General features: G+C 38.3%; 3 protein-coding genes across 4 annotated transcripts in view; 1 reads left to right on the top strand and 2 right to left on the bottom strand.

Annotated features, from left to right (window-relative positions):
* Positions 1 to 758: 758 nt before the first annotated feature.
* LOC121945823 (CDKN2A interacting protein) lies at positions 759 to 4,350 on the bottom strand. 2 transcript variants are annotated; one of them, XM_042490169.1, is made up of 4 exons: positions 4,285 to 4,350; positions 3,170 to 3,419; positions 2,482 to 2,606; positions 759 to 1,602 (listed from the first exon to the last, which is right to left on the bottom strand). In XM_042490169.1, exons 2-4 carry the CDS (start codon positions 3,415 to 3,417, stop codon positions 1,022 to 1,024), a joined length of 954 nt encoding a protein of 317 aa, XP_042346103.1. In that variant the 5' UTR covers positions 3,418 to 3,419; positions 4,285 to 4,350; the 3' UTR covers positions 759 to 1,021. The 2 variants fall into 2 exon arrangements, with proteins under 2 accessions (XP_042346103.1, XP_042346111.1); XM_042490177.1 differs by lacking the exon at positions 4,285 to 4,350 and having other exon boundaries at positions 3,170 to 3,438.
* A 280-nt stretch (positions 4,351 to 4,630) lies between these two features.
* Positions 4,631 to 17,973, top strand: tubgcp4 (tubulin, gamma complex associated protein 4). The gene is made up of 18 exons (XM_042490160.1): positions 4,631 to 4,778; positions 6,327 to 6,455; positions 6,841 to 6,963; positions 7,043 to 7,096; positions 7,214 to 7,270; positions 8,236 to 8,315; positions 9,616 to 9,817; positions 10,437 to 10,602; positions 10,717 to 10,841; positions 11,844 to 11,894; positions 11,975 to 12,080; positions 12,957 to 13,064; positions 14,314 to 14,458; positions 14,536 to 14,713; positions 16,147 to 16,281; positions 17,387 to 17,503; positions 17,576 to 17,715; positions 17,836 to 17,973. Exons 1-18 carry the CDS (start codon positions 4,701 to 4,703, stop codon positions 17,840 to 17,842), a joined length of 2,001 nt encoding a protein of 666 aa, XP_042346094.1. The 5' UTR covers positions 4,631 to 4,700; the 3' UTR covers positions 17,843 to 17,973.
* Positions 17,974 to 18,070: 97 nt separating this feature from the next.
* The window catches only part of tp53bp1 (tumor protein p53 binding protein, 1), a 31,307-nt gene continuing 24,639 nt past the window's right edge, over positions 18,071 to 24,738 (bottom strand). Inside the window, 8 exon segments of the mRNA XM_042487177.1 lie at positions 18,071 to 18,181; positions 18,183 to 18,259; positions 18,341 to 18,477; positions 19,081 to 19,204; positions 19,296 to 19,484; positions 22,296 to 22,475; positions 22,561 to 22,752; positions 24,400 to 24,738. The exon segment at positions 24,400 to 24,738 is cut by the window's right edge and continues 50 nt beyond it. Coding sequence (XP_042343111.1) covers positions 18,071 to 18,181; positions 18,183 to 18,259; positions 18,341 to 18,477; positions 19,081 to 19,204; positions 19,296 to 19,484; positions 22,296 to 22,475; positions 22,561 to 22,752; positions 24,400 to 24,738 — 1,349 coding nt within the window.

Here is a 24,738-nt window from a genome sequence, read left to right as displayed (position 1 = left end):
TTTATGACGGGGGAAGGGGTGCTGCAAAAGCACTGAGGAGAGACTTGTGTTTTTGATTTAGGCTGAGATGAGGGACACACATCTTGAAAAGGTCGTATTTTATATTTATTTCAAATAAAAAAGTCACCCCCGTCCTGTAATACAGTACAGTCCCACAACACCAGCACGGAAGCTGAGCGATGTCCTGCTGAGGACGGGCCGCAGCAAAACATATTTTAACCACCTAAAATAATCAATATGAGTTAAGGTGTTCACTATATCTGAATATTTTCTCCTCTTTAGCTTCCACAGCAGCTGATGGAGGCAGCGTCAGAGCAGCAGCTCGCCGTTCAGAGGAGCAAAATGATTTTTCTCAGTCTGCTGTTTTTGATATAAACTGCTTCAAACCCCCGTCAGTAAGGGCTGTCTGACAGCGAGGTGAAGCAGTGAAAATATTCTAAATATAGCAAACACTTAAACTGATATTGATATTATTAGGTGGATTAAAACTGATCAGTGAAGGAGGAGTTTGCTCAGCGCTGTTTATTTGTGTGTGACGAAGCAGTTTTCTGTTACTGTAAATAAACAGTTGTGATTGTGTTTTGGTCTATATCATAGACTATAAGAATATAGGTTTATACCAACTAGCTGAAAGGGGACAGATTTCCTCCTGCTGTGGAGTCGGACATCCGATTGATCGAACTGTAACCGTAACTTGACTAAACTGTGCATGTAAACATGCTGACTGTTTGCTGTCTATAAAAATCTGTAAAACAAAAGTCGTCATCACAGTATGAGATTTATTCTTGAATGCCGTATTCTCGTCAGCGTGCCACCTGTGTAATGATACCAAAGTATTGTGGAAAATGTCTCGTGATATTTAACGCTCTAAGTTACTCCATGACGACAAAGTCTCGTTATGAAGTTCAGCTGCACGATGCTCTGGTCCCGACACGGTCGTGAATTCCTTCAGTAGCTCCATTAATTAAAGTCCGTGCTCCCAGCAGGCATCACTGCAGGACAACATCTCACGCCGTCTGCTCTATGAGGACTCGTCCTCCAGCTGCTCGTCCTGAAAGGGGTAGCTGAGTGCGGGAGGGAAGCCCTGACTCCGCGGCTGCTCGTCCAACAACATCAAGTCCTCCACGTCTTTCCCTTTGTACCTGCGTCTGCAGATCTTTACCGTCACTTTACGCCCCTGAAATACTTTTAGGGCCTCTTTGGAAGCCATGGCTCTGGCGGCGGACTCGTCGCGCCCGTATCCTGTCCCCATGTAAACAGCCTGACAGCGGATCTCGCACACGTGGCCTTCCTTCTGTGTGCGGCCCGCGGGGAGGCCGGCGATGTCCTTCAGCGGCACAAACACACAGGTCAGGGTCTCTTTGCACGACTCCACGCAGCTACGGAGGATTTCAAAATGGTCCAAGTTTGGACCAAAGCCCCCCGCCGACACCAGCTTCCACGCCACAGCCTTGTAGAGGCGGTTGAAGAAGGGCTGGTGCTCTGTCGGCGCTTGCGGAGGAGGTCCTGATTTCTGACTCACAGTTGCTTTCCCCGGAGGTCGGCTGTCGAGCTCAGTCGGTCCACATTTGGCTTTTTTCACGCAGCTGTCCGCTTCAGTCTCTGAAAAAGACAACAGGAAGGATGGTGATGACCGCACAAACAAACGGAAGCCGTTTTTACACAAAGACAGCGCCGTAGAGCCACGGCAGAGTCCCGTCTTTATGACTCCTTCGCAATTTTACACAGAACCATCATGTTGCTCCAGTGTGATTTTTAGACAGCATGCCGGCATCACGGAAACATTAGAGGCGCGACGGGTGTGGCGACATCGTGTCAAACTGAAGATCTACCTTTTTACTTTGGCCTTTAACTGAATTTTACCTATTTATTTATTTATCGACTATTTATTTATATACTTTAGTCTTTTTTACTAGACACTATATTTGATTATTTTTTAACATTTTATCTATCATTTGTTATGTTATCCTTTATTTACCATTTTAACAACTATTAGGAGTATTTTATTTATTTAACTTATGATTAATTTTTGTCTATAGGTTTTTTCCTGCCTCTGGTGTTTCTTTACTTGGTACTTCCTCAGTTCCCGCTTTTAATGAGTGCTCTAATTTTATTACTTTAATTAATTACAAAGTCTTGCTTTTTTTCAGTGCGCCTGTGTACTTCACATAACAATCATTAAGCCTCTCTGTTATCTGGCAACTGATCTCGTCTTCTGCTCCGAGGGTAAGTCGCTCCTGGGCCTCGTTGTTTTCACTATCTGCAAACATTTATGACCGCTGTTCTTCTTCTTTGAGTCAGCTGCTAACTGACGCTATTTAAATCTCCCATGGTGTGGTCACACACACAACACGCCGTCAACACGTCACGCCGGCGGCTGTCCCTTTTACACAGTCCTCGATTCAGCTGCCGACTCAAAGGCTGGACGGTTAATAAAAACCACATGGTGCGCGGTAGCAGTGAAGGTGTGTGTTGAATTACCGGCTGTGGCGTTTCGCTTCCCTCTCGCCAGGATTCCATCTTTTGTCGTTTTGTGAGTCGGGGGCTCTGCCACAACAATCCCCTCACCCATGTCCTTTATCTTGTCCATCACAGCCTGTGGATAGCTGAGGGAAGACGAGAACAAAGACAAAGTGGACTCCTCATCTGTATGCCTTTATTTCTGACATTTAGGGACTGTGTGTTATTTACGAGAAAGGGGGTTCTTCAAAAACAGATGGCATATCAAAAAAAAAAGCACTAAGGAGGCAGTTAAGTTTTTTTAATAACACCATTTGACATGACCACAGTAACACAAATTATCATATGATTTTCAAATTTCTGACAGTCCTTGGACACATCATGATTTCTTTCATAAATAAACAAAAACATAAAAAAATAAATAAATCTGAGCTTAAAATAGTGCCTTCTTGTAAAATTACAACTTTTTTCTCTTAAAATTATGACTTTATTCCCATAATATTACAAGTTTATTCTCATAAAATTCTGACTTTTTTCTCATAAAACTACAACCTTATCCTCGTAATATTACCACTTTTTTCTAATAATCTTGTGACTTTATTCTCAAAGTCTCACTTTTTTTTCCCCTCAAAAACCCCGTCCTACATGCCAGCCATCCCGCTCCTCTGATAAATAAATAACAGTCCCTTGTCACTCTGCCCTGTCTTACCTGCAGCCAAGGAATACGTGGTTGGCCCAGACCATGGACAGAGACAGCAGCCGGTCCACACTGCTGCTGAGGACTCCAGGCTGAATGGTGGGGAAAGCCTCCATGTTTCGGAGGATGAACTCTCTGCGGGCCACCCACTGTTTGCTGCTCTCACAGTAGCTCCTGAAGGTTTCCACCCACTGGGCCAGCTGCGGGTTCTGACCGAGGTACTCTGCAACCACGTCCTCTCCGCTCCTCTCCCCCGCCATACCTGCAAGTGTCACACCAACACTGTTTACATGAAGCACAGAAAACACACACCTGTTGTTTATTTGTGTGGCACAAAAGTCAATAATACTAGGGGTCGGGACTAATATTTGGCATTTTGATGATTGTCTGCATTACATATTTTAATATTTGCAGATACCATTAATTAATTAAAGAGTGCAAAGAGAGTGTCCGCATGGGAGGAACTTTTACTTTGTAAAACCTCAGAGAGTAATATTATCTTTTGATTACATTTTCACTTAAAAAAATAAAAACAAATTAAAAAAAAAATAGTTTTGTGTTATATATAATACATATATATCATTTATTTTATTTCATTTTTTTAAGCGGAAGAAATCTATCTTGTATTTCAACTTCTAAATGCTGACAGAAAGATTTTCATTTTCATAGGTAATGCATATCGTTTCCAAATATCGGTAACCAGTCTCATTAACTAACATTACTAATGATCAGTTTCGGTGTAAGCCCTGAAAAACAAATATCGATCGACCCCTTAGTAATACAGTTATTAGCTTGAACCAGGCTAACTGTTCCTCATTGTAAAGACTGTTCACCTCCTATTTATAGTTTTTTGATCGCATACAGCGGATAAATTGTCGCTAAATTGCCTGGTTTTAGCCTAATTTATGTTGACGAGTTAATGTTTACTGACAAACTGACTTTAGCAACTATCGTTAAGTTAAACCAAACGGCTAACATTAGCCGATCAACAATGGCTCTGCTGTCACTAAAAACAGCGCTGAGAACTACAACGTGATATCGAGCTTAATAATGATGCCGATAACATGATATCCAAAGCTCGTACCGCCTGTTTAAGTTAAACATTTTAATTAGAAACTACGACATACCAAGCTCTCTCCGTTGCGAGGTGTTGCTAGCTAGCTACATGACCGAATCATGACGCAAGACTGACGACGCTGCCTGTTTTTTGGTGGAAAGAACTACATTTCCCAGAAGCGCCGCGCGACCCACAGGTTGCCGCGCTAACGTTTATAAAGCTCTGAAGTAACACGGGATGCTTTCATCTTTGAATAAAACTACAGAGTTTAAGTTTTAGTTGTTAAAATTGTAATTTAAACTAATTTTAACGTTTTAAAATCGAAGTTGTCGACAAGCGAAAGCAACGAGCGTAACCTAGCAACCAGCGCGCGAGGCCCTGCGTCATGACGACATCACTCTGCGACAGTTCGGATGGCGGGTTTGTTTTGGTTAGCTAAATGAGAGGACCGCGGCCGAGTTTTTAATCGATTATCGGTGAATTATCATGATTCACGAGCTGCTGTTGGCGCTGAGCGGTTACCCGGGGACTATTTTCACATGGAACAAACGGACCGGTCTGCAGGTAAAACCGAAACACGCCAAACTTTCAGCTTTACGACGAAACGACGCGTCTGAATGAACGCTGACATGCTAACGTTAGCTCGGTTTGCACCGTGATAACATGTTTTTTCTTCTAAAACAGACCGAATATATCGAAATACTATTACTGTCTTTGCTGGCAGTAGAGGTATATTTTCGTGCATAAAAGCTCATCCTTTGAAACGGAGGCGAAGTGGCTTTTTTTTCCTCATAGGGAGAAAGCAAAGGACAGCTGAAGAAGAAGAGATACCCTACCCTAAGAAATTAGTACGAAGTACAAGAAAACGAAAATGGTGTTTTTGTTCACCTGTCTCTGTGGCTGGTGGACTCCAAAATCTACCAGCCACTGCGCAGATTACCGTAGTGTTTTAGGCAGGTGAGTAAAGCAAATCCAGCTGCCACTTTCAAATTTTACCAGCATTTGGTTAGCGGCCGGCGCTGCTTTCTAACCCTGGGTCATTAAAATGATTAAAAATAAATTAAAAATATTATATATATTCAAAAAAGAACATGGGGAAGTTGAAAAAGGCATCGAAATAAAAATATTTAGAACATGTAATTATAATAATTACAAATATAGTTTTATTAACATTTTTTAGCTTTAAAAAAGAAATAATTCCTAATTCTACCAATTTCTTGCAATTTGCGGTACATTTTTGTCAAGTTGCTCATAGAAAAAAAAACCCTTCAAACCTGAGCAAATTGGTATGTTACAAAAAGATGGAAAGAAGGCAATAAGAAATAAATAAATAAATATTGACCCAAAAAAATAGTTTAAATATACAAGGCCATAATATATTTTATATAAGGCCATTTATGTGGAAATGGCCTTGAAAATATATTTAAATTACAATATATAATTATAATACTATAATACTAATTTAGTTTCTCCACAGCAGAAGACTGACTCTTCTACCAAGACTGAGAGAGGATGAATTCATTGAAAAATGGACAAAATAGAGAAAATATTTTATTATTGGAATAAGGAATGTGTTTGCTGCTTCACCCCGTCCATCATCACTGCTTGAAATGTAATTTTTTTCTACTTCTCGTGAGGAGAAGTATCTTAAACCGGTGGATTCGTGACAAACCTCAGTCACACAGTGGCAACATGAAATGTTATTATTATGTATTTTTTTTTTTTTTCTTTGCTTGTTATTAGCCTGAGATGTATTTGAGAATGTGGAGAGCACTATACTGTTACATTATGAAATCAATAAAATCTATTTAACTTAAAAAAAAAAAAAAAAAAAGAAGAAGAAGAAGTAATTTTTCCCTTTTTTTCCCTGCTATCTGTTTTGTTAATTAAGGTAATTTATTAAGTGCTGTAAAAGGCCTCATCTGTTACTCAGACATAATAATCGTCATATTGCCTGAAAATGTTCCTCATGTTTTGTTTCCATTAAAAAAGGACAAATAAAACTTAAATGTCAAAAAATAAAAGAAATAAAGTGCTTTGGCTCATGCACGGCAATAAACTTTGTGTATTAGAGGCCCAATGTATTTATTTCTGAACTTGTTTTACTCACAGGTGTCCCAGGACCTGCCCTTCCTGCACCCCAGTGAGACCAGTGTCCTCAACCGGCTCTCTAAACTGGGCTCAGATTACATCCGCTTCACTGAATTCATAGAGCAACACACCGGCCATGTGCACCAACAAGTAAGTACAATGACCAACTCAGCAAGAAATGCCCCACATACAGAAATTAGTAAAGGGTGACAAGAAAATTACTTTAAAAATGTATTAATTAATTAATTTAATTTACTTAAAAATTTTATTTATTTTAAAAAAGAGGGGAGGATTATTAGAAAATGAATAATGGAAAAATGTCTTTTTTATGTCATGAAGTCAGAGGCTTACACAGAGGGGCTTAACTTTTTTGTTTACTAATTTTTTGCTAATTTTTCGGTCATATCTTGGCTAAGTGTCTCATTGCCTTCTCCCCATGTTTTTCAAAGAAATCAAACCAATTTGTTCAGATGTCGGTTAACAAATTATACATTTTGTTTGCTGGGTTTTTCTCAACATTTTTTTTTTTCTTTAGGAGCATCACACGAATCAGCCCAACCAGACGGGACTTTATGGGATTTACCTGCGGGCTTTCTGCACCGGGCTGGACTCGATCCTGCAGCCGTACAGACAGGCTCTGCTGGACCTCGAACAGGAGGTAAAATAATGTCACAACTACAAAAATAAATGATGAATCATGCGACACGGCACTCATTTAACTTGTGTGTATGTTTCAGTTCCTTGGAGATCCACATCTGACAATATCTCATGTGAATTACAAGCTCGATCAGGTAAAGAGATCATTTCATTCACTGATTTTTTTCCTCTTAAAAATGTATAAACAACACTCACAGTGGAAACATTTTCTACAGGGAAATATGTTTTTTGTTAACACTTTTTCCCTCTAGTTCCAGCTGCTGTTTCCGTCTGTGATGGTGGTGGTGGAGTCTATAAAATCACAGAAGGTAAAGATTGTTTCTACATGTAATTTCCAGTAAAAGTAAGTTCAGGGTGCCGTATTTCTCTGTACGATTAAAAAGTGACGAATCACTCACCCAAAGAAGATTACGAGCAGCTTTAAAGGCTGATTTACATTTTGCAGGAATTTCAAAAACATGCTCACAGTTTTCAGCTGTTATTTTGGGGAGCAGCTCATGTCTCGGTACATTTCGTACAAACTAAATGACATAAAGCTGAGCTCTTTGGAGAAAACTGAAATGAACATAAACAGGGTTGGAAATCAACTTTTTTGATCACCTGCCGCTGTAGCTGCTGGACTCCAAAATCTACCAGCCACTCAATAGATTGCCATTGTGTTTTTGGTAGGTGAGTAAAGCAAATCAAGCGGCATTTGGCTGCTGGCTGGTGCTGTTTTCTAACCCCGAGTCATTAAAAATATTGTTTTTTTAAACTTAAAAAAAAAAAAAAAAAGAAAAATAAAATAATTATTTAAAAATAAATGAATGAATAAAAGGAAATGATCTGGAAAAAAGGAAATTTAAATAAAAATAATTAAAAATATATAATTATGATCAGATAAAGTTTTAATGTAAATCCTGAGTCTTGGTGTTGGTGTTTGTTTTTAATTGTTGCAACTTTTATATTTCTAACGCTGCTGTCTTTGCCAGGCTTCCCTTGAAAAAGAACTCATTGTGTCTCAGTAGGACCGACCTGGTTAAATAAAGGCAAAATAAATAAATAACTGATAATAATAATAATAATTGTAAATATAGTTTTATGAACTTTTTTTCTGTAGCTTTAAAAAAAATCTGTTTTCTGACTTATTTCTTGCACTTTGCGGTACATCTCTTGTCAAGTTGTTCATTCAGTTCCTGACTGAAAATCCAGACCTGCTAATCTCCAGTAAAACCCGGCTAACAGAGCTGACAGCTGCATGTTCTTCTTGTTGTCTTGTGTTTTGCGGGTTCAGATCCACGGCTGTCAGATCCTGGAGACGGTGTACAAGCACAGCTGTGGGGGGCTTCCTCCCGTCCGCATGGCCTTAGAGAAGTAAGTCTCTTTGGGAAAAACCTTAATCCAAGTCTCATAGTTTTGTTTACAAGGGCGGTAATCAACCAGTGAAAATTCAGTCAGTCAAACTTTATTTGTATATTACTGTTCATACAAAATTAATGTAGCACAAAGTGCTTTACATACAAACAGAAAAAATAAAACAAAAAAATAAATGCATGACCCCAACCCCAAAATCCGTGCTGAAGGTTCGAGAATGTGTCATAAAAGAGGTACTGAAGAACTGAGGAAACGCCATCCTAAATTCCTCATGAGGAAACACTGGAAGTAAGGTCAAAATGTTAAAAAATAAATAAATAAAATAAAATAAAACAATTAAAGATAACCCAGCAAAATATCCTAAAATAAGATAATAAAACACTCAAAAAGATAAAATGGTGAAATATGATAAAATTGGATAATAAAACTCTAAAACTAAAATAGAATGAGATAATATATGAATCAATAAAACAGACTAAGAGGATAAAATAAAATTCAGTTAAAAGCCAGACTATAAAGAGTTGAGACTATTGAGTTTGTTTTTTAAAATATTAACATTAACATGCTGCCCCAGTTCTGCCTGCGATCAAACCAGCTGATTGGTTGAGGTAAAAAAAAAAAAGTCCTCACTGCATCTCCAGATTACAAAATGATTGACATGTTATTCCAAAGTGAAGTTATTTTAACATTATCACTTCTAATAATGTGGGCTAGAACTGAGATTAAATATGGAGTACAGTTAATTAATAATATATATAAAAAAACACTGTAAAACTTCAATAAATAGCCCGGGCAAAGATGGAAATACAATCAAATTATTTATTTAACCCTTTGAAACCAGGGCAAATTGACTGTATTCATTTATTTATTGTTTTTTTAAATAACATGCGAAGAAGGCAAGGAGCAACAAAAGGAGAAATGACCCAAGTGAAAGACAGTTACCTGAAAATTTGCCAAAAAAATCTTTAAAAAATAAATAAATAAATAAACGAGAAAGTATAACAAAAAAAGTACAAAGGGAGAAATTACCTGAAAAAAATCTTTAAAATTCTAAAAATATTGTAAAAAAGTGTTGATGTTTGCAGTATGTCCATACTGACACAAGTTTAAACACGTACACACGTTTGTATTTTTGATCGAAGCAGCTAACTAACGTTGTCTCCAGCAGGTCGAATCATCCAAAGAATTTCTATAAAAATGATGATCAGACTAATATTGTCAGTTTTTATAATTTAACACGAGTAACTAAGATACAGAATATTTTGTTGTGTGTCTCTGTGTTGTTTCATTCGTTCTGCAGGATTCTTGCTGTGTGTCACGGTGTGATGTACAAGCAGCTCGCGGCCTGGATGCTTCACGGTTTGCTGCTCGACCAAAGCGAGGAGTTCTTCGTGAAGCAGGGGCCCAGCGCAGGAGGAGCCGCCGCCAACCAGGAGGAGGAGGAGGAGGACCTGGGGCTGGGAGGCCTGAGCGGGAAACAGCTCCGAGAGCTGCAGGACCTGGTGAGAACCACATCCAGCGCGAGCAGGAGCTTAGTGTGATGAAAACGTTAGACTGTAAACAGTCATTTTTGGCTCGACGTGAAGTCACAGAGATGGTGTTACAATGTTTTCAACTACATGTGGTATTCTAGTATTGCAACTCCAAATCCAGAGTTATTTCATTACTTTTAAGGATAAAAGTGACATTATTCTGTATTTTCTAACGTCAGCAAATCCCATGAAAAGACCGACAATTAGTTAATAATATTGACTATAGCGGACGTTTTTTCTATATTAAATCAAATAATCAAAGAGCCACTGACGCACCGTGGGCATGTTGTGTACGCAGGTAAAATAAGTCTAATGATTATTATGATATGTATAATGATTTAGTCATTCAAAGAAGCAAACACAGGAACAAGAAATCACAGTTCTCGCTCTGGTTAAAAAACATTTTGCCCATCCAGGTGTATGCTGGTCCAATATCCAAATCAATCAATCAATCAAACAATAGATAAACAGCTATCGTAATGATACAAAACCCCCCCCCCCCCTACAAAAAGGAAAGAAAACAAAGCAAACCAAAGAAGCGTTTTTGTTGTTCAGAGTCTGGAGTGTGACGTTGTGTGTTGTGCTGCAGCGGCTGATCGAGGAGGAGAACATGCTGGCTCCGTCTCTGCAGCAGTTCTCCCTGCGGACGGAGATGCTGCCGTCTTACATCCCCATCAGAGTGGCTGAGAAGATCCTCTTTGTCGGAGAGTCCGTGCAGATGTTTGAAAACCACAACCACAGTCCGTCCAGAGCCGGTAGTCTCTGAGCTGTTTTCTAAGTGAAGTCTCGTCCAACTGTGCTCTAACTTTTGAACTTTTGTCTTTGCATCACCAGAAGAACTCAACTCGTTATTGTTTTGTGTGTTTTAGGCTCCATACTGAAGCACCAGGAGGACATGTTTGCTGCTGAGCTGCACCGACTCAAACAGCAGCCGCTCTTCAGTTTGGTGGATTTTGAGAATTTGATTGATCGCATCAGGAGCACAGTGGCCGAGGTGAGCTCAGACACCGCTGCATTATTTTAATATCCTGAACTAAATTACAGTCCAGGTAAGATGCTACGACAGTGTAATAGGGCCATTGAAGATTAAAAAAAATGAGCTAAGAGGGGTAATATTGTGAGAAAAAACTCTGAATTTTCAAGATTAAAATTGTGAATTAATGGGGACAAATGAAGATAATTTTATGAGGTTCACCCTCTGAAAATTGAACAAATTGGTTTGATTTCTTTCAAAAACAGTGAATTAAAACAACTTAACAATATATGGCCAAAAAAGAATTGCAACCCCCCCCAAAAATTACCCGAAAAAACTCCAAAACAAACAGGATAAATGACCACATATACACAGTATATATACAGTATACTGTGTATATGTGGTGTGCGTGTGTGTGTAAGATAAAAATAAATAAAAATGTCAATAGATAGATAAATAAATTAAATGGTAATAACAGTCATAAAAATAAATAAATCGAAAGATAAATAAATAAGTAAAACACTCAAACTGTAAATAATAGATATTTGAAAGGATAACAGCACAAAGTAAAGTGATAAATAAATATTTTAAAAATAATAAAATGATGCACAAAGTAGTAAAACTGTGAATCAGACTAAAATATGTAAATAAAAAGTCAACAGATAAATAACGTTCAATTAAAAGCCAAACTAAAGTTTAAATAAAAGCCAACTAAAAATGATAATATTAAACATGTTTTATTTTGTCGAAATGTGAAGATGAGAAAAAAAACAGACTTTTTCTCAGCTAAGAGTCTAATGACAACCTCACACCGAGCGATCAGGATTCTGGGAGCGCACAAACTCAGGCATGATTATTATTATTCCTGTAAATTTAACATTTAATTTAATTATTTTTATTTTTATTTTATTTTTTTTATTTATCTATTTTTTTACTTACTGTCAGTGGGTAGAGTACTCTGTCATAAGCTTCGGAGCTGAATGTGAGAAAACTCAGATGTCTCTCACTCTCTCCGTCTTGCAGCATCTCTGGACGTTGATGGTGGAGGAGTCCGATCTGCTCGAACAGCTGAAGGTTTGTGTCCATATCACCTGATTCTGCTTCATAAATCGGTGCAGAGCAAACACGTGTTGATGTTCTGTATTTTCTACCAGATCATCAAAGACTTCTACCTGCTGGGTCGCGGCGAGCTCTACCAGGTTTTTATTGACCTCGCGCAGCACATGCTGAAGACGCCGCCGACCGCCGTCACAGAGCACGGTACATTTTTAAACCTGACTGCGATCTGTGATGCACTTTCGCCTCCATGTCCTCACCAGAAAAGAAAAATAAAGCACAGCTTTATGAAAAAAATGCAGAAAAAGTCATGATGTAGTATGTCAGAAAAACATTTTTAAAAAAGTCATAGTATAATATGTGGGGAAAAAACATCAAAACAGACGTAGTGTAGCGTGTCGGAAAAGTCAAAGATGTTTTTTAGTATGTTGAAAAAAAATCACAAAAAAGCCTGACAAAATAATCCTAGCATAGCATGTTGTAAATACTGGGAAAAAAGTCCAAAAGACTGTTGAAAAAGTTATAGTACATCAAAAAATCTGGGAAAAAAATCACAGTATAGTAACCTGACTATGTTCTGTGAAGTAGTTTCTTCACCAAAAAAGAAAAAACTGCAAAAAAGTCATACTGTAGTATTTCAGAAAAACAAAAAAAAACATCTTAGTATATGTGGAAAAAACAAAACCTGTCAAAGGAGTAGAGTATGTTGAAAAATATCACAGTATAGTATGTCAAAATACTGTAAAAGAATCAATATATCATATCAATGACGTGTGGAAAACTGACACTAACTATAAGGGCCAGAATTTGTCTCAGCTGACACTTTGGGGGCTGGACTTTAAAAAAAGCTTATAATTGTTTGATAATTTAATGAAATTATTGATAAAATATGATGAATGTAAAAACAAAAACATAAAATTCAGAGTGGATGGAAAAGTGCGTAGGGGTCAGATTTATTTTCCACCAGCAGACAGCTGAAATATTTCTGCATCAGAGGAACATGTATAAGTATTTTTCATCTCTTGCGTTCACTCGTCATTATTTTGTCATTAAAATAACTGTTTGTTTTCTGCTCCGCAGACGTGAACGTGGCCTTTCAGCAGGCAGCTCATAAGGTGCTCCTGGACGACGACAACCTGCTGCCTCTGCTGCACCTCACTGTGGACTACCAGGGCAAAGACAGCAAAGGTCTGAAGCCTCCTGCGTGCGCTCGGGATAATAAATCTGTTTAGGAGTGAAGGAGAAAATCAGCGGCGTTATACAAACAGAAACCTTTTTACTTTAAAAGATGCTCTCCTTTATTTGGTGTTTGGCACCATCCAGTGGTTTCATGATCAGCTATAAAAAAGTCAGTTATTTGACAAACTGTGACGTGAGTTTTTCTGACCTGCCACACTAAAGCTTCTTTTACTGTTTGTTTTTTTGTGACATGCTATAGTATGACCTTTTATAGACATCCTAGACAATGATTTTCAAAAACATTCAAACAGTCATAGTAAAAAACGTCATTGTATATCATGTTAAAAAATAACTGTAAAAAAAAATTAAAAATTGCCTGCTGAAAAAACTGAAAAAAGTCAAGTATAGCATGTCGCAAAAACTGTAAGAAAAAAAAAACAACAACAAAAAACAATGTAGTATGCTGAAAAAAATATTGTATAGTGTGTAGATAAAACAAAAGAAACTCATGGTATAGTAATTTGAAAAAATGCCACAGCAGATGAACAAAAGTCATTTAAAAAAACAATCATACTTTAGTATGTCAGCAGTAGTCATGGGAAAGTATTTTGGAAAAAGTAAAAAAAAACTTGTATAACATGTTGAAAAAAAATCACAGTATACCATGTCGAAATGTTTAAAAAGCTCCTGGTCCTGGTATAGTATGCCAAAAAACCTACTAAAAAAATCATAATTTACAGTATACGCAAACGTTGAAAAAAGCCATATTATAGCATGTTGAATAAATTGAAAAAAAAAACAAAAAGTCTTAGTATATTATGCTTAAAAAAAGAAAAAATGTAGTATAGCATGTCGACATAACTGCAAAAAACTCACCGTATAGTATGCCCAAAAGTGACAGTGTAGTATGTCCAAAAAATGTCATAGTATAGCATGATGAATAAACTGTAAAAACAAAGTCATAGTTTGTTATATTGAAAAAAGTCATAGTAAAGCATGTCAAAAAACTGATTAAGAGTCCTGGCATTGTATGTTTAAAACAAAAAAAAAAGTATAATTATAAAAAAAGAAAACTGAACAACAGGCATAGCATAGTATGTCGAAAAATGAGAGGGAAAGTACACTATGGCAGAAAGGTTATAGTACTTCAAAAGATCTGAATATAGTATTTTTAAAAACGTGTTCAGGGAGGCACAAAGTTCATACTGATGTTTCTGTAATTTAATGTGGTGAATGTTTCTTGTTCCTGCTCCTTCAGAGACGACGGGCCCCAGAGACGGAGCCACGCCTCCACAGGACACGTCCCCCCGTGAGGTCCCCCCCACAGGCTGGGCGGCGCTCGGTCTCACCTACAAGGTCCAGTGGCCGCTGCACATCCTCTTCACTCCCGCCATCCTGGAGAAGTGTGTGCTCATTCTCCCGTTTTCAGTGGTGTGTCTCCGTGAGAGCAGCTGGTGAGCGTCCTCTCCTCTGTGTTCAGGTACAACGTGGTGTTCAGGTACCTGCTGAGCGTGCGGCGCGTGCAGTCGCAGCTGCAGCACTGCTGGGCGCTGCAGATGCAGAGGAAGCACCTCAAGTCCAGCCAGACGGACGCTGTGAAGTGGAGGCTACGCAACCACATGGCGTTCCTGATCGACAACCTGCAGTATTATTTACAGGTGAGAACGCAGCCAGAAATGCACCCGCAACAGTGTATGTGCATGCATGTTTTTATACGATGCGATTAAGTATTTTGATTTTACTTTAATTCTGTTCAATCTGATTTTATTCTAATAATTTTAAGATTTTTATTACATAACACTGACATTTCGTTGCATAAATTTGATACAGATTTTTTTTTAAAATTATTTTCATTTGCATCTATTTATTTTTTGTTTATTTACAAAGACAAAATGGATTTTGATTACAAATACAACAAATATTGACACTGGAAGTGTTGAAATCTGTTCTGTTCTCTCCATAATAGAGAGAGCGCACCATCACACATATCTCAGCATTTTAATTGATGACAAACTTACTTTTAATAATAATAATAATAAACTTTGGTATAAAACCTTTCATACATTACTCTGCCATTTTTCCCCCCGTCACAGGAGTTTTTTGGGGAGTTTTTGCTTAGCCGATGTGAGGGTCTAAAGGCAGAGGGATGTCGTCTGCTGCTCTGAGGCAAACTGTGTTTTGTGATAATGAGCTTTATAAATAAAATTGAATTGAATTGAATACATGAAATGCAGCCCAACGCGCTTTACAACAAAGAAATGACATGCACCAAGAGCGTGACATGAAAAGACATAAAGACATAATAAAACCAGCATGTAAGCATGAAATAATAAAATAACACATTTGAATTGAATCCGTCTTCACGTGGATAAAACTCACGTGATATTAATAAATGACTGTCAGTCAGTTTTCTGGACGGGTCGCCAGACTATCGCAGGGTTGACACATATAGACAGACAACCATACATGCTCACCAATCAGCCTGAGCTGCATGTCTTTGGACTGTGGGAGGGTTAGGGGGGAGGAAGCTGGAGACCCTGGAGAGACCCCACACAGACACAGACCAAATGCTGTTCCAACCGGGTTTCGAACCCGCAACCCTCTTGCTGTGAGGCAATGGTGCTAGCCACAACGCCACCGTGCTGCCCTTTAAATGTTTGTTTGTTTTTTTATTAAGATCCCCGTTAGCTTCTGTTAGTGAATAAAATAAAAATAAGGAAACAGAAACAAAATGCAAAAAATAAGATGGAAAATAAAGCCCATTAAGATGATATTAATAAAAATAAAGATAAGAGTGTATAAAATTTATTTTTTTAATTCCGTGTTGACATGCTGTAGTCAAAGTTGAGGGCCGAGTAAGTTTTTAGGAACGAATCCTGTTTTCCTCACACACCAGGAAAATGATTGTTGGAGCTGTTTTGCAGTTTCGGACACAGATTGGGTTCATTTTGCAGAATGCTTGAAAGCCTCAGCTCAGACGCTCTGTTGGTCTTCATGTGGCCTCAGACGTGGTTTCACTTCACCCGCGGTTCAGACTGAACCACGTGGGCCCCTTTGATCGCAGCGTCGTGGTCTTGATGTCTGTCTCCAGGTGGACGTCCTGGAGTCTCAGTTCTCTCAGCTGCTGCAGCAGATCAACTCCACCAGAGACTTCGAGAGCATCAGACTCGCCCACGACCACTTCCTCAGCAACCTGCTCGCCCAGTCCTTCATCCTGCTGAAACCGGTACGCTCGTGTCCTCACACGCCATGGCGTGACTTTTTTTTCAACATACTGTACTTTTTCCACATATTATACTCAGTACGTTTTTAGACGTACTGTATTATTATTATTATATTTGAAGTGCTGTACTGTGACTTCTTTCACAAGCTATACTATAACGATTTTGTGTGATACTATGACTCATTTCCTCAAACTACACCGTGATTATATTTGACGGGCTGTACTATGATTTTTTTTCCAGCTTCATTGACATGCTGTGCCATGACTTTAAAAAAACAATTTTTGGACATACGATACTGTGATTTTTTTTGTCTTTAATAGTTTTTTCGACATGCAAAACCATGTCTTTTTGATAGTGTTTTTTGTACTGTGACTTTTTTGTTTGTTTTTTTACATGTTTTACGTGCTATACTATAACTATTTTGTGACATACTATGACTTTTTTCCACATACTGCACCTTGATTTTATTGGACATACTATGATTTTATTTATTTTTTTTTTTTACACTTTTGTCCAAATTCAATACTGGGGCTTTTTTTTTTTTAATTGTTATCCTTTACTCGGTCTTTTTTTATTTTTAATAGGTTTTTTTTGACATGCAATACTATGCCTTCTTGTGAGTGTTTTTGATATTCTATACTATTTTGTTTTTTCCAAATTTACAAACATACTGTACTATGACATTTTTCATCATGCTGCACTTTGGCCTTTTTAAACAGTTTTTTACATACTGTTATATGAGTTTTTTCAGTTTTTTTGATATAATGTACCATGACATTCAAAGAAAAAAAAATATTTTGAAAAACTACACAGTGAATTATTTTTAACAGTTTTTATCGATACCCTGCACTCTGACTTTTTCAACATGCTGTTATATGACTCTTTAATTTTTCAGGTTTTTTGACATGCTATACCGAGACTTTTTGTTTGTGTTTTCTGACAACTTTTTTTTTTAGCATACTCTGCTGTGATTTTTTCGTGACATGCTATTTTTGGATGACATGCTATAGTATGACTTTTTATGTATTTTTGGACGACATACTACACTTTGGCATTTTATATTTTCAGACTGCTTGAACACAGTATTATAAACGCGTATGTCCTCAGGTTTTCCACTGTCTGAACGAGATCCTCGAGCTGTGTTTGAACTTCTGCTCGTTGGTCAGTCAGAGCGTAGCGTCACTGGACGAGAGGGGAACTGCTCAGCTGGATATTTTGGTCAAGGTATTTTCTTACCTCTTTGTGTAGGTTTTGAACATATATAGAGTCTTTGAAATCAACATATTCTAATTTCAGGGCTTCAGGCGACAGTCCTCTTTACTTTTCAAGATCCTTTCGAGTGTCAGAAACCATCAGATAAACTCCGATCTGGCTCAGCTGCTGCTGCGTCTAGACTACAACAAATATTACACCCAGGCTGGAGGCACTTTGGGCAGGTAGGGCACAGAATGCAGCCTTGCATTAATGTCTCAGATCATGAAATATTCATGTGCAAAAACTTCAGTATACATTGCTCTTTTAAGACACTTAGTAGAATTCAAATTTCTGTCTTTCAGTGTTTGAGAGGAGCGCAGTCCATCAGAAACAAACCAACACCTCAGCATACAACCCTCGTATGAACTGTAAATATGGAGAATCTCATTGTGTGCACGATTTCCTGTCAAGACAATAAACTCCAGTCAATTAAATTGAAACAAGGGTCGTAATTTATTGTCCCATAACAACAGACAGGATAAAGTTATATACAGAGGCATGCGAGAGAACGTATGCTGAACGTTTAAGATGGTCGGATTATGAGGAGGCGTAGTCGTGGTGATACTGAGGCCTCCTGTGGAAACGCAGGCGCTCCCCGCGGATAACGCTCTGGATGATCCACTCAGGAGTCACCAGCAGAACTTCTTGAATTATTTTTCTTTTTCTCCACCGATGGCGGACAGGCGCGGTCCGTCACCACAACGTCGTACTTGCCAGCAGGAATGTCTGCAGATTGAGGAAGGACCAAACCGTCAAATTACAAGGAATTTGGACGCTGTGCACCGGATCCTGTGGTGGGACACGTACCTGAGCTGTCCTTCTCTGCCTGGAACTGTCTGACCGTAGAACCGCCACCCATGGTGAGCAGCTGAGCCCAGAGCTCCACCGGCTTCTCGAACACCAGGAGGACCCGCAGAGACTTGAACGGGCTACATCGTGGATGCCTGATGGGAGCGAAAAATAATCAGTCACAAGACGTTAAAAAGACTACAAATAAATCATATTATAGCACGTGGTCCAAAACAGCATCAAAAAGTCATCGTGTAGTATACGGTACAAAATAACATAAAATTATAATACTATAGTATGGCGTCCAAAAAGGATTAAAATATAATACTACAGCATGGCGTTCAAAAAAGCATTAAAAAGTCATAGTATAGTATACAGTACAAAAAAACACTAAATTATAATACTATAATATGGTGTCCAAAACAGCATTAAAATATAATACTATAGCATGTTGTCCAAAATAGCATAATTATGTCATACTATGGCGAAAAATGTCACACAGACAGCACACAGACAGACAGACACAGACAGACAGACAGACACACAGACACAGACACACAGACACAGACAGACACACTGACACACACACACACACAGACACAGACACACACACAGACAGACACACACACAGACACACAGACACAGAGACACACACACACAGACAGACACAGACAGAACAGACACACAGACACACAGACACACAGACAGACAGACAGACAGACACACAGACACACAGACAGACAGACACACAGACAGACAGACAGACAGTTGTGGAGTTTTGGCTCACCTGCTCCTCGTTGAAATCCGGCAGGACGAATCCTCCGCCCGCCTGCAGCTGAGACTCCGTGTACGCTTTGTTGTACGGACCCGTCTGCACGTAATCTGACGGAGAAACAAAAGCAATAATAATTATCGATCCTGCGACGATCGGCCGACCTCAGAGTGTCTCCGTCCTCCTCTCCGTCCTCCTCACCGTCCTCGTCGTCGCTGCTGTGCTTGTTGGTCAAACGGTCGACCTCCGACGAGGCGGTCAGCATGAAGGCGAAGCCCATGAAGAGAGTCGTGTTCTGGGGCAGCGGACCGTGAGTCTCCGCCACGTCGCACGACTGACCGGGCAGATCAGTGCCGCTGCCGGAGGTGTTACACACCCCGACCCGCTGAGCTGAGGACACGGACACGGACACGGACACACACACACACACACACACACACACACACACAGAGATACACACACACACACACACACACACACACACACACACACACACACACACACACACACACACAGATACACACACACACACACACACACACACAGATACACACACACACACACACACACACACACACACACACACACACACACACACACACAGACAGACAGACACACACACACACAGAGATACACACACAAATTTAGAGAAGAAACAACGGAGAGCGCAGGAGTCTGACACACTGTAAACTGCGACTTTAACCCTTTGATTGCTGGACATTTCAGCTTGATTTCTCACAATCAGAAAAAATCAATGAGCATCTGAACAAGAAACAAGCGGAAAAAACATCAGGAAATGATTTTAATTTGACTATTTTAATTCACCTTTATTTGTCTTTTAGTGTATCTTAATTTTTTTAACCCTTTAACGGGCACTGTAATCACACAGTTAAAATTTTGTGATCAAATTGCTTTTTTAAAAACTCTGCAAAATCAAAATTCATTTCATACAGATGTTTTTATACAATGCATTTTCATTCTACTGTAATTCTATTCAATTCTATTTTTATATAAACTGACTATTTGTTTTATTCTACCCAATCTCTTATGCGTTTTCTGTTCGTGGTCTCTTTATTCGTTGTATTTCTCTTCATTTGCTATTTTTTTGTATTTATTTTGTTTGTTTATTTCATGAAGTTGCTTTTATTTTCAGATTTTTATTACATAACATTAACAATTTAGTTTTTACCACATATTTCATACCGTTTTTTTTGCCTATATCTGCATATAAACTGTGAAAACGTTTTTTCTTCTCTTAACAAACTTTCTATTAGTCTATTAGTTTTTATAATTTTTTCTTAGTGTGACTGTTTAAGGATTAATTCATTATTTTATTTTGTCTTGATCATGTTTAATTTTATTTTTTAACTTGTTATTTACCATTCTTTGAATTGTATTTACTCTTATTGGTATGGGTTGTTATTTCTCTTGTATAATTCTACTTTAACTTCGGTCTGGTCTTAGTTCGGCATTATTGTTTGGCTCCTGTTGTTATGTTGCTTCTGCTTTGCCTTGTTGGTTGTTTTTTTTAAAGCATTTTGTAAATGCTTTTTTTAAAGGTGCTTTAACAATAAATCAAGTTATTAGTAGTAAAAATCTACAAGAAAATTTCCTGAAATTAGCACAAAAAAAGAAAAGTGAAAGAACAAAAAATTGAAGTGACCTGAAAAAAAGATAAAATAAATCAATTAAATTATTAAATAGATAATAATTAATATAAATAACAATAATAGTTTTTCTGTAACCCAATTTGAACTTTGTCATTATATTAATTATAAATATAATTTGCTGATATTTTCCTTATTTATTTATTTTTTATGATTTTCTCTTTTTTAAAGATATTTTTCAGGTCATTTTCTTGTCTTTCAGATTTTTTTAAAACAGTTTCTAAAGTTGCTGATTTCTTTTCCATGTTTTTGAAGGAAATCAAGGTTTAAATGCCGAGTAAAAGACGCCTGAACACCGCATGTCCGTCCAGGTTTCAAAGGGTTAAAATGTCAGTTCATCCACATTACGAAAATCCTTGTTTTTTCCGTGTTTCTTTTTGTTTTCAAATCTTGTCTCTGAGATTTCTAAAAAAGCTCCTTTTGGATCCAGAAATGTTGCTTTTCTCAAAATTGCGCCAAATATTTTTAAAAATCTGCAGGAACATCCAGCTACAGTGATGCGTAATTTGGCTGAACCGACATTTTTAAGCATCAAATATACAGTTTACACAGTCGTTATTAAAATGATTCTCAAAGCAAATCCACCCGTGACTTTAGAGAAACACACACCGGATGTTCCCTCCACCTGCGGACCAACACAACAGACGTCAAATTACCAAATCGGCCTCAGCAGCAGCCGGCAGACAGCAGCAGAGGACGGACACCGACTGTCCTGAATGTCTCAGTTACACTCCGTGAAAACAAAAATCACACATTACTGACTCCAAAACAATATTAACAACAACATCTGAGATCTGACGGCGACTTTTCATCCAGTCAGCAGGAATATTCTTATTATAATCAACTAACGGACCCTAAACAAGAATTCAAATGTTGGCGTTAGGGGTCGACAGATTATCAACCTGGCTGATTATTGGAGCCGATAATTTGGCCCTTTATAGATTATCTGTATCGGCTTTTTATTAAAATAATTGCCAATAAAATTAATTAATTAAAAAGTGCAACGAAATTTTTTTTTAAATTTTCACTTGACTTTATATTAAAAGTTGTCTCAGTTTTGCTAAAATATTTGCTAAAAGAATTTAAACAAAGTTTTGTGTTGGAGTTTGTTATATTCCAAATCATGAATATTGACAGAAAGAATTTCATTTTTACCAAAATGCATATAAAGTTACAAATACCAGTTATCGTTCTCATTAACTACTAATAATCGAAAAAAAAAACAAAATCCGTCGACCCCTCGCTCACACGCTCAACGCACCGTTAAGAACAACGTAAACAAAAATCATTTTTCTAAAAGCCATTTAAAAAGTCGCTGATTAAAAACTCTGTAAAAGTCAGTTCATGTGAGAATAAGACATGAAAATTTAACACTAACTAGCTGACAGACGTCACTGTGAAAAAGCTGAACTCTGACGGACGTATTCAGTAAAAAAACTCAAAATTAAAGATTTAAAAAATTGTTAAATAAAAACTTAAAAATTCCTTGTGTTCAGATGCAGTCATGGTTTTGGCGAGCGGGGGGTCTGCGTACCGGCTCTGGCGCCCAGGCCTCTGCGGCCCCTCTTGGCCGGCGTCCTGGCGTCCTCTGAGCTCATCAGCTTCCTCTTGCCGGAGGGGCCGGGGGTGCGGGGGCTGCTGGAGGAGCTGTGGTCGGGCGTGTTCTCGGCGCCGGGGCCCCCTCTGCGCCGCCTCTTTCCCTCCACCAGGTTATCTGAGGAGAAAATCGACATTTTTTTATTAACAAAGATGTTTCGCTGCCCTCGCTAAGTTTCGTCCCTCTGCCGGTTTGCTCTTACCGAGGCTGATGTCGGAGGCCTTGGCGAGCGGCGTGGAGGGCTCGTAAGGTCCGAGGCTGTGCTGCTCCCTCAGCTTGTTCCCCTGCTCCAGAGACAGGATGACCGCCGTCCTGTTGTACCACTGCTTCTGTCCGTCCCTCTCCACGCTGTAGAACAGGTCCTGACCCTCTGTTTTATGGCCCCGAACAACACCTGCACGCACGCACGCACACGCACACGCACGCACACGCACACACACACACACACACACACAGTTTTTAGACACCACAAAATCAACAGTTAAGTTTGATTTTCACTGCGTCTGGTGATCTGCTGCTCCGTCTGTGCCCAGAGTACGCTCTGCGCTCCACGAGGTGCGATGCAGAACTGGGGTAAAAAACGGTAAAAATAATTCTAATTAATAAGTAATAATCAATAATAATTAATAGTAATAATTAATTTCTAATTAATTCTAATGAACAGGGCAACTTCAAAAATATTAAATCAAATTCGGGGCAGCAGATGTTTTAATCTTTGTGGGCCGCCACAAATAAATAAAAGTTGGGGAAACCATGAAAGTCTGTTTCTGTCTCATCAGATTATTAAAAATACCAGAGAAATCAAACGAGAGTTCATTACAATCATTATTACATTCTCACAAACAGGGGAATGAAGTCATTAAGTAACTAAACAAGAAATGAGAAAAAAAAAAGAAATTCAGAAAAAATCTACAAGAAAATTACCTGAAATTAACACAGAAAGAGAAAAGTAAAAGAACAAAAAATGGAAATAACCTAAAAAACGTGATAAAATAAAAGTAAAATGTTATAGATAATATGCTGTGAGATTAATTATGAATATAGTTTCCTGATATTTTTCCATAGGTCTGTGATAATTTTCCAATGATTTGCTCTCTTTTTTTTACAGATATTTTCCAGGTCATTTTCTTTTCTTTCAGAAATTTTTGAGCAATTTCTGAGACATTTAATGTCAAGTATTCACGGCATCAGATGTTTCGTTGCGAGCCGCCAATAATAAATGAATGTGTGGGAATGTCTGGTTTTGTCTCATTAAAAGATTTAAAATACTTGAAAAATCACCATAAAAGTTACTTACAACTAAATTGTAATTACTTGACATCTCACAAAAACATAGAAATAAAGTCAATAAGTAACTAAAAAAGAAATGAGCAAAAAACTGTAAAAAATCAACAAGAATATTACCTGAAATTAGCATAAAAAAGAAAAGTAAAAGAACAAAAAACGGAAATGACGTGATAAGGTAAAAATAATAAAACAAAACAATATTATTTTTTACTGTAACTCAATTATAAATGTTATTAGATTAATTATGAATAAAGTTTCCTGATATTTTTCCATAGTTATGTGATAATTTTCCAATAATTTGCTCTCTTTTTAATGAGATAATTTTCAGGTAATTTTCTTGTCTTTTAGAATTTTTTTTAGCGATTTCTGAGACATTTAATACCAAGTATTCGTGCCAGCAGATGTTTTAATCATTGAAGAATAAAAAAAATGGAAATGACCTGAAAAAAGTGACAGAGTAAAAATAAAAGATATATATACGAATATTTTTTTCTCTGACCTAATTGTAAATAAGTAATTATATTAATTATAAATATAGTTCCCTGATATTTTGCCCCAGTTATGTGATCATTTTCCAGTGAATCGCTCTCTTTTTTTAGGATACTGTCTTGTCTTTCAGAAATTTGTGAGCAGATTGATTAAGAGTGAAAATTGCACCAAAAATAACGTGTAAAATAATGAAGCGGAGCATCAGATGTCTGCGGCGTCTCTCTGAAACTATCTGTGCTTCTCACTGACGCCGTCTCGAACTCACCGATGCTGAAGTACTCGTCCTCCAGCAAAGCCGTGACCTCCGTCTCCAGCGGGATGGGATCACACAGCAGGATGTCCTTCCCCGCCACCTCGCACTCGTAGCCGTCGTCAAACCGCAGGCGGAACCTCCCCTCCCCGGCGTCCTTGATGATGCGGCCCGAGTAGAAGTAGCCGTTGGACGACCACTTGGCCACCACCCGCAGGCCCACGAAGCTGCTGCCCACCGAGCTCGCCTCCGGCGACGACCTGAGCGAGTCCGAGTGACTGGGGAGCTCGCCGTCTGTGGGGCTGACGGGGAGGCGAGCGGGATGGATGCGGGTGTAGGGCTCGTCCTCCGAGG

The sequence above is a fragment of the Plectropomus leopardus genome, chromosome 1 (assembly GCF_008729295.1).
Source record: "Plectropomus leopardus isolate mb chromosome 1, YSFRI_Pleo_2.0, whole genome shotgun sequence".
In the NCBI taxonomy this organism is placed as follows: Eukaryota; Metazoa; Chordata; class Actinopteri; order Perciformes; family Serranidae; genus Plectropomus; species Plectropomus leopardus.
Note: the sequence above shows the minus strand (reverse complement) of the source record. Positions and strands in the feature narration are given on the sequence as shown.

Bases quoted from the DNA above. Each gene is read 5' to 3' on its own strand.
- LOC121945823 (XM_042490169.1), bottom strand. From the start codon at position 3,417: ATGGCGGGGGAGAGGAGCGGAGAGGACGTGGTTGCAGAGTACCTCGGT. The intron at 2,607-3,169 runs GTAAGACAGGGC...GTCTTCCCTCAG, and splicing joins CACGTATTCCTTGGCTGCAG to CTATCCACAGGCTGTGATGG. The intron at 1,603-2,481 runs GTAATTCAACAC...TGTCTTTTTCAG, and splicing joins GAAGCGAAACGCCACAGCCG to AGACTGAAGCGGACAGCTGC.
- tubgcp4 (XM_042490160.1), top strand. From the start codon at position 4,701: ATGATTCACGAGCTGCTGTTGGCGCTGAGCGGTTACCCGGGGACTATT. The intron at 10,603-10,716 runs GTAGTCTCTGAG...TGTGTGTTTTAG, and splicing joins CCACAGTCCGTCCAGAGCCG to GCTCCATACTGAAGCACCAG. The intron at 17,504-17,575 runs GTATTTTCTTAC...TTCTAATTTCAG, and splicing joins AGCTGGATATTTTGGTCAAG to GGCTTCAGGCGACAGTCCTC.